At 44.0% G+C, this 9,660-nt stretch overlaps 1 protein-coding gene across 2 annotated transcripts in view; it reads right to left on the bottom strand.

The window, feature by feature from the left end:
* Nucleotides 1-628: 628 nt before the first annotated feature.
* The window catches only part of NSUN7 (NOP2/Sun RNA methyltransferase family member 7), a 62,846-nt gene continuing 53,814 nt past the window's right edge, over nt 629-9,660 (bottom strand). The window contains exons 11-12 of one of the 2 annotated variants that reach the window (XM_075859399.1): nt 3,623-3,746; nt 629-1,510 (exon numbers count right to left, since the gene is read on the bottom strand). In XM_075859399.1, coding sequence (XP_075715514.1) covers nt 899-1,510; nt 3,623-3,746 — 736 coding nt within the window. In that variant the 3' untranslated portion in view covers nt 629-898. Of the gene's footprint in view, nt 1,511-3,622; nt 3,747-3,808; nt 3,892-9,660 lie in introns of those variants that run through there. The other variant, XM_075859404.1, reaches the window with a different exon arrangement.

Genomic DNA, 9,660 nt, shown 5'->3' with positions numbered 1-9,660 from the left:
ACCCAAGCAACCTGGGCTTCCATAACACCTCAGCAGTGCCACAGGCTGATCGCCTCCATGCCACGCCGCATTGATGCAGTAATTCATGCAAAAGGAGCCCCGACCAAGTATTGAGGGCATATACTGTACATACTTTTCAATAGGACAACATTTCGGTATTAAAAATCATTTTTGAAATTGAGCTTATATAATACTCATTTTCTGACACTAAATTTTGGGTTTTCATTAACTGTTACCATAATCATCAACATTAAAAGAAAAAAAATGCTAGAAATAGATCACTCTGTGTGTAATGAATCTATATAATATATGAGTTTCACTTTTTGAATTGAATTACTGAAATAAATTAACTTTTTGATGATATTCTAATTCACTGAGAAGGACTAGTATATAAGAACAAGAATATTGTTACCTGCAGAACAATTATTATTATAAGAATACCAGAACCCCACCGGAAATCTGTTGTACCCAATTATAAGTCAATGGGATCTGCCAGGATTTCTTGGGATCCGATTAGAAATGGATCCATCATATATACGTAGTCATGGAACCGTTTAGAATGGAAGCCATAACGGTAGAGTCTTTACTAGATATTACGCATACAGAGACTGGAAATGCAATACCATGGAACCATCCACAATTTATTCTAGTGAAATACCAGCCAATGCTTTTAGTGGTCCATGAACCAATTTCAGAAAATCCCCACTCGCTGGTAATAATGACTAACAAGTTTAAATGAACAAAGTGACACATTAATTGTATCCAAATGAAATGTAATTTCGCATTAATTATGAGATACAAAACTGTTTACTCACCTTTAGAAATACAAAAGTAATTTTAGTAGAAATTAGCACAGTATTACTACTGAATACAACCAAATAAGACATTAATAAACTGTTCAATGCCACGGCTTAGGATGTCGAACTACACTGGGCGGTGGAGCCTCCTTGGATTTGCCAGTCAGTGGCAATGTCAGGATATAGGAGCTTTGTGAGAAGGTGTTGCTTCTGGTTCCTACATTCCAGCGCTGATGGTGATAGTGGACTGGACTCCGGATTTTGACAGTGGGTGGGGTCATGGATAATGGAGCCATTACTGGGGGCAACAAAATCTGGACTGGCCTCAACACAATCTTATCTTCTGATTTTGGCCTCACAATGGTTGGTTGCTTGTCTAACATTTTGGAGATGTAGGACTGGCCAGTTCCGGTTTTCATTGTGATGTTGTTTGTAGGAATTGCCCCAAGCTTTGTTGGCTTTCTCATTAGAAAACTGTTCTTTGGATCTTGTTGTATTCTTGGGCTGATCAGACTATTTTCTCTGTTCAGGAACTCATTGATTTTTGCCTGAGTTACTGATGGACCATGGGTACTTCTATGAAGTGTTGCTTTTGACTTTTTCTTTTTCTCCTCCCTTTTAGAAGATCTTGGAACTCCAATACCATCAAGAAGTCCCTTAGAAGCAGCTCGAGCCAAAACATCTTTAACAGAGACAGATTCAGATGGATCCTTCTAAAACAGATACAAAAAAATCACGTGATAACTTGGTATTCATTTAAGACAATTTCCCTGAGGCATAGAAGCTGTTGCCTACAATAAGGAGATAACTCATGCACAAACCTGTTCTGGCAAAAAATAAAATAAAATCTGGAAGTTGATTGGATGGAACGGGTAACACTGACAGGGAGGGAGCTGTAACATGGTACAGGGTCATTGATGCTTAGATTGATGTATTTGGCAGCAGGCTCATCATTGCAGCCGCACATCCAGATTGTGTAGCTGCTCTCAGCAGAAAGACTTGTACAGAACTTCTTTAAATGGACTCTATATTTCAAACAACATATGCTAATCTAATAGTATACCGGATATATATCAACTTTGTAATTTACTTATAGTTAAAGTTTAGTTGTTTTTTACATGCAAATTCTGTGTGAAGTTACTGCCACTAGGTGTCTTCCTTCCTGTAATCTGTTGTCCACCCCGTGCCAAGCAAAATCTGTCCCTAGTTACAGACTGTAGAAGGTGGGGGTGTGTCTCTTCACTGCCTGCACAAGTCTGTGGAGAGGGGGAGCAGGAGGAGAGCAGCAAGAGAAAGAGACACACACACTGCCTATACAAGTCTATGAAGAGGGAAGGGGAGCAGAAGGAGGGAGCAGAGAGAGAAAGAGACACACACACCTCCTATACAAGTCTATGGAGAGGGGGAGCAGAGAGAGAAAGATACACAGACACGCTGCCTATACAAGTCTATAGAGAGGGGAGGGCCAGCAGAGTGAGAGAAACTGACACGGAGCCCAAAAATGGCTATGGAAAGGGGAGTGAGAGCAGGAACAAAGTGAGAAAGACACAGACAGACCTGCTGCAGCTTTCTGTTAAGTGAAAGGCTGGGTTCACACGACCATGTTACGTCCGTAATGTACGGAACGTATTTCGGCCGGAAGACCCGGACCGAACACAGTGCAGGGAGCCGGGCTCCTAGCATCATAGTGATGTACGACGCTAGGAGTCAATGCCTCTGCGTGGAACTACTGTCCTGTACTGTAATCATGATTACAGTACGGGACAGCTGTCCTGCAGCGAGGCAGGGACTCCTAGTATCGTACATCACTATGATGCTAGGAGCCCGGCTCCCTGCACTGTGTTCGGTCCGGGTCTTCCGGCCGAAATACGTTCCGTACATTACGGACGTAACATGGTCGTGTGAACCCAGCCTTACTGTCTCACCCCAGTGCTGTATTTTCAGCTAAACCTCATATTACTGCTGTATAATCTCCTGCATGCTTCTGCAGTTTCTATATATGTGATAGATATAAATAGGAAAGCAGGATTCTACTCTTTTGCTGCTGTGTCTAGAAGACATAATAACAGTTAGGCTCTGCCCACTAGCTCAGAGACAGCTGAGGATTGGAACCAGAGCCTGCAGAGGGGTAAACTGATAATAAATGAGCAATACAAATCATACAATGGCTAGAAATAGTGTTATTCCTCGTGTACATACATATGACAGTTTATTCTGAAAAGTCATCTGAAAGGTTAGGTACACTTTTAGACTAAATTGATACAAGTGTCAGTCTCTACTGGTTATTAGATCCTTGAACTAGGTGCCTTCTCACCTCTGCTGGGCACTGACATTATTGATCCCTGGCATTGTTTGTGTGCCTAGTACTGGTGTGGATGCATTGGAATTAACTCTTCCTGTGCTTTAGCAAAATTTAGAGCAGCTACCTTTAGTTGTATTCCAATTTGGGCATCTTGTTAACTTTAAAGGGGTTTTCTCACCATGACAGCCCCTTTCCAGTTTGAAGCAAAGTAGAAGATTACATTTCGCATCGACCACTGCAGGGGAAATATAGTATTACATGCCAGACATTCAAATGAATGGTCAACCATGTATTGGAAGGATGGACGGTTTAGGTCCGCCAGAAACTCTGGCTCATAGAGGGGATACTTCAGAGGTGGAACCCCTTCTATGATGTCCATATGCCCCAATACGGCATAGAGTAAAAGGTTGTCTTCATGAAACAACTCCTTTAACTAATTCTGATTAATCTCTAACTGATCATCTGAACATACTCAGTCCAGTTAAACAACATGGTCAAGTATATTTGAGTTTTGTTCACTTACCTCTCTTGTCAAGACTGCAAGAAAACAACCATTGAAAGTTTTTGATGGCTCCATTTTAAAGAAGTTCTCAGAGGCTGATTCAACTTCTTCTGAAGAGCAAAGAGGTATAAGAGGAGGGCTAATCCTGAAATATATTAGCGATTATAAGTGGATTAAATAGAACATTAACAGCAAAGAAACCCAACTGAGATGATTAGTGTCATACACACTGGTGAATAGGATAACTGTTATACTGTCTTTAGCAACCAATGGAGCATATAGTTTGATTTCTTCGACCATGGAAGGAAAATAGACAAAATGGAAAAAAAAAACATATCAATATATGGATAACATATAATAACCAACCAGATAGCACACTGGTCTCATAAATCTCCAAAAGTGAAAGACATAAAAAATACACAATATGGCCAAAAGTATATGGACACCTGACCATCACACGCATATGATCTTGTTGGACATCCCAAACCCAAATGGTAGGCCTAGCGTTCTCCTGGCATCTGACAAAACGAGATTCATCCATCAAACTGCCAGAAAGTAAAATGTGATTCATTACTCCAGAGAACACGTTTCCACTGCTCCAGAGTACAGTGGCAATATGCTTTACATCACTCAAGCCGACTAAACACAATAATTAGGAGTGGCCTCCACATACATTTGACCATACGATGCATATGCTACTATGGAGTATGGATCATTGATGCACCCAAAAACATGCCTATGCACATTATCCTTTTTGTTGCCACCTACTATATTACATTTCACCTCTCATAACCATGTGTCCATGAGAGCCCCTCATCTATTCTACTCAGAGAAAGAAAACCACAAAAAAAATTGTGCAGGCAGCCAGTAGGTTTCCATTACTAAGGATACAATACTGATACAGTTCATTTGGAAAGTCTTCAGACCCTTTCACATTTTGTTAGGGGGGATTCACACGAACGTGTATTCGGTCCGTGCGGGCCGCGTGGTTTTCACGCGCCACGCAAAGACCAATACAAGTCTATGGGGCAGTACAGACAGTCCGTGCTTTTTGCGCAGCGTCTGTCTGCTGCGCAAAAAACGCGACAGGTTCAATATCTCCGCGTATTTCGCGCATCACGCACCCATTGAAGTCAATGGGTGCGTGAAAACCATGCAGGTCGCACGGAAGCACTTCCGTGCGAACCGACTGAAACAGCGCACCAGCTGTCAAAAGGATGAATGTAAACAGAAAAGCACCACGTGCTTTTCTGTTTCCAAACATCCAAATGGAGTGTCTTTGAGATGAGCGAACCCGGACAATCGAACCGAACTTCACCGGGTTCGGCCGAACTCGTTTTGGCCGAACCCGGCAAAAAAATTTCCGACGTCAGGAGATAGTCACTGTCCAGGGTGCTGAAAGAGTTAAACTGTTTCAGCACCATGGACAGTGACTACCGATCCCAATAAACATGAACCTGTAAAAAAAAACGAAGTTCTCACTTACCGATAACTCCCGGCTTCTTCCTCCAGTCTGACCTCCCGGGATGACAATTCAGTCCAAGTGACAGCTCCAGCCAATCACAGGCCAAGCACAGGCTGCAGCGGTCACATGGACTGCCGCGTCATCCAGGGAGGTGGGGCCCGATGTCAAGAGAGGCGCGTCACCAAGGACGCGTCACCAAGGACGCGTCACCAAGGCAACGGCCGGGAAGTTCTCGGTAAGTACGAACTTTTTCTTTTTTTTTTAACAGGTTGCTGTATATTGTGTTCGGCATTCACTGTCGAGGGTGCTGAAAGAGTTACTGCCGATCAGTTAGCTCTTTCAGCACCTTGGACAGTGACGGGCGTCGACTAGCCTCATCTCTATGATGGCGGCTGCGCGAAAATCACGCAGCCGCGCATCATACACGGATGACACACGCAGCTGTCAAATGTTTTTTGCGCGCGCAAAACGCTGCGTTGTTTGCGCGCGCAAAAACGCAACGTCCGTCTGTATCTGCCCTTATGTTGAGGCCTTGTGCTAAAAAAAAAAAAATAATCAAGTTTTTCCCCATGATTCTGCACTCAATACCCCATAATGACAAAGTGAGAAAAGAATGTTAGTAATCTTTTCTAATTCATTGAAAAGGAAAAACTAAAATATTGCAGTGACATAAGTATTCAGACCCTTTACTCGGTACTTAGTTGAAGCACCTTTGGCAGCGATAACAGCCTCCAGTCTTCTTGGGTATGATGCCACAAGGTTTGCACACCTGGATTTGGGGATTTTCTGCCTTTCTTCTCTGCACATCCTCAAGCTCTATCAGGTTGGATGGGGACCGTCGGTAGACAGACATTTTCAGGGGTCTCCAGAGATGTTTGATTGGGTTCAAGTCAGACTCTAGCTGGGCAATTCAAGGATGTTCACAGAGTTGTCCCTAAGTCATTCCTGTGTTGTCTTGGCTGTGTGCTTAGGGTCATTGATATGTTGGAAGGTGAACCTTCAGCCCAGTCTGAGGTCCAGAGCACTCTGGATGAGGTTTTCATTAAGAATATCTCTGTATTTTGCTCCATTCATCTTTTCTTCAACCCTGACCAGTCTCCCTCTCCCTCTCCCAGCCGCTGAAAAACACCCCCACAGCATCACAGAGCACTCTAGATCAGGTTTTTATTGAGAATATCTCTGTACTTTGCTCTATTCATCTTTTCCTCAACACTGACCAGTTTCCCATGTTAGTCCTCAGTACTGCATAAAAATCTTTTCCCGATGGCTTGCTAAACCTTCTGGCCACCAATGGCTAACATCAATGACTACCACATCAAATAGCTACCAGACATCCCAGAACTTTTTCATTCAATTGGCCGTGTTGAACTTTCTTCAAGACTGTAATCCTCATTGCCGTCACACTAAAGGACAAGGCTACCACGTGCCTAGAGACCCAATTTTATTATGTTCAGTGTCTGAGCAACCTGCACTTTCTTCAGAGTCCTCCGGTGCTGTGCAGTCTCTGCTTTGAAACACTTATAAAATGCTATCGCCCACAGACCACTGCTGCAATGGAGATACCCTGTGTCTCCGCAGAACTACACTCAACTGATTTTTAGACCGAAACACTTGTCCTGTCCAGATTAACATCCCGACAAAAAAGGCCAGTGTAAGTGCTGGAGACTGCCTTGGACCCACTTGCTATTCCCAATCGTTCGCACACCGGCGTTCATGGGATAGTTGATTAGGTAGAGGCCTATAAGCTTATGATCTCACTTGTATCTTTCAACCACCTTGGATTGGGCTCTGCTCTGTACTAGGTACAGTGTCTACCGCTTGAGTTAATAGTATTTAAAGTTAACTTACCTGCTTCTTCCTCCAGTCCGGCCTCCCGGGATGACGTTTTAACCTATGTGACCGCTGCAGCCAATTACAGGCTGCAGCGGTCACATGGACTGCCGCGTCATCCAGGGTGGTCGGATGGGATGTCAAAAGAGGGACGCGTCACCAAGACAACGGCCGGGGTACGTATGATCTTCTTTTACTTACAATCGCTGCGTTCCGCTGCGGAAACTCTGCTCAAAATGGCTGCCCCCTCTATTTATCCACCACTGATAGAGAGAAGGGGCTGCCGATTAGTGCAATGCAATTTTGCATAGAAAACGGGTCTGTAAATACGGGTGGAATACTGGTGACAACGGGTCCGTATTTACGGGCACGGGTCCCTCAATACTGATGGAATATGGGTTGAATACGTGTGACAAAGTACCCGTATTTACGCCAGTATTTACGGGAGGAAATAAATACGTTCGTGTGCATGGGGCCTGAGGAGAGGCTTCTTTCTGGCCACTGCCATAAAGCCCAGATTGGTGGAGTGCTGCAGTGATGGTTGACCTAACGGAAGTTTCTCCCATCTGCACACAGGATCTTTGGAGGTCAGCTAGAGTGACCATTGTGTTCTTGGTCACCTCTCTTACAAAGGGCCTTCTCTCTCAAATACTTAATTTGGTGGGACGGCCAGCTCTAGGAAAAGTCCTGGTTGTTCCAAACTTCTTCCATGTAAGAATTATGGAGGCCACTGTGCTCTTGGGAACTTTTAGTGCAGCAGAATTTTTTTTGTAACCTTCTCCAGATCCGTGCCTCCACACAATCCAGACTCTGAGATCTACAGGCAGTTCTTTCCTCCTCATGGCTTGGTTTTTGCTCTGATATGCATTGTCAGCTGTGATACCTTATATAGACAGGGGTGTGTCTTTCCAAATCATGTCCAATCAAATGAATTTACCACAGGTGGACTCCAATCAAGGTGTAGAAGCATTTCAAAGATGGCCCCAGAGCTAAATGTCAAGTGTCATAGTAAAGGGTCTGAATATTTATGTCCATGTGAAATTTTAGTTTTTAATATTTAATTAATTCTCAAAAATTTCTAACATTCTGTTTTCACTTTGTCATTATGGGGTATTGAGTGCAGAATAATTGGGGCGGGGGGTAAACATGATTTTTTTTTAATTTTAGCACAAGGCCTACACATAACACAATCTGAAGTAAGTTAAAGGGTCTGAAGACTTTCCGAATGCATTCTAATTATAGTTATTTTTATTAAAACGTAATGACACTTTAATATGCTGAATTCTGATCTCGCTATATAGCATGTTAGTCCTCAGTACTGCATAAAAATCTTTTCCCGATGGCTTGCTAAACCTTCTGGCCACCAATGGCTAACATCAATGACTAGCACATCAAATAGCTACCAGACATCCCAGAACTTTTTCATTCAATTGCCCGTGTTGAACTTTCTTCAAGACTGTAATCCTCATTGCCGTCACACTAAAGGACAAGGCTACCACGTGCCTAGAGACCCAATTTTATTATGTTCCGTGTCTGAGCAACCTGCACTTTCTTCAGAGTCCTCCGGTGCTGTGCAGTCTCTGCTTTGAAACACTTATAAAATGCTATCGCCCACAGACCACTGGAGATACCCTGTGACCCCGCAGAACTACACTCAACTGATTTTTAGACCGAAACACTTGTCCTGTCCAGATTAAGATCCCGACAAAAAAGGCCAGTGTAAGTGCTGGTGTAAAGGATCTGCCAAGCACAACTTCGGGGTTAACGCCCATAGATAATCAGTCTGCACCTGCTTCTATGTCTGTGAGACTGACTCCATCTTCCACCACTCAGGGTGGCAGGCTTAGGAGTGGGAGAACCTATCACAGCCTGGGCAGACGGAGCTAGCTCCCGCCCTCTGTCTATTTATACCTGCCTTTCCTGTTCCTCCTTTGCTTGTGATTCTTTTCGTTTGGTTTCCTGGCCCTGCTGCAGCTTCTTGTACTATTGTCCTTGCTTCATATTGACCCCGGCTTGCTGACTACTCTCCTGCTCTGCGTTTGGTACCTCGTACACTCCTGGTTTGACTCAGCTTGTTTACTTCTCTTGTTGCTCACGGTGTTGCCGTGGGCAACTGCCCCTTTCTCCCCCTAGCTCTGAGTACCCTTGTCTGTTTGTCTGTCGTGCACTTATTGAGCGTAGGGACCGTCGCCCAGTTGTAGCCCGTCGCCTAGGGCGGGTCGTTGCAAGTAGGCAGGGACTGAGTGGCGGGTAGATTAGGGCTCACTTGTCTGTCTCCCCACCCCCGTCATTACAGCTGGAGACTGCCTTGGACCCACTTGCTATGCCCAATCGTTCGCACACCGGCGTTCATGGGATTGTTGATTAGGTAGAGGCCTATAAGCTTATGATCTCACTTGTATCTTTCAACCACCTTGGATTGGGCTCTGCTCTGTACCAGAGGGGTACAAATGTTATTTCTTGGCCTGAATCCACTACCCATGGCCTAAAGTTTTACATGGTTTTAAAGAGTATTTATGATGGGCAGTGAACATTGTTTATGTGTTCACCGGTCTCGTGGGTGGTAGACTGTTTGCTACCTCCATTACAGGGGTAATGAGGGCATCCTTAGCCTCTTGTAGATGTTCTTTTCTTTACCAAAAGGCAATTCGCTAACTATAAACACCCTCATAGACAGCCCGACTATTTGTGAAGTTTCCCAAATCCACAAACAATCTTTGTCTAGTAGGCCCCATAAAAAATGTGTGCAACATAAATGTACTAT

The sequence above is a fragment of the Rhinoderma darwinii genome, chromosome 1 (assembly GCF_050947455.1).
Source record: "Rhinoderma darwinii isolate aRhiDar2 chromosome 1, aRhiDar2.hap1, whole genome shotgun sequence".
NCBI classification, from domain to species: Eukaryota; Metazoa; Chordata; class Amphibia; order Anura; family Rhinodermatidae; genus Rhinoderma; species Rhinoderma darwinii.
This window is presented reverse-complemented; position numbering and strand designations above follow the sequence as displayed.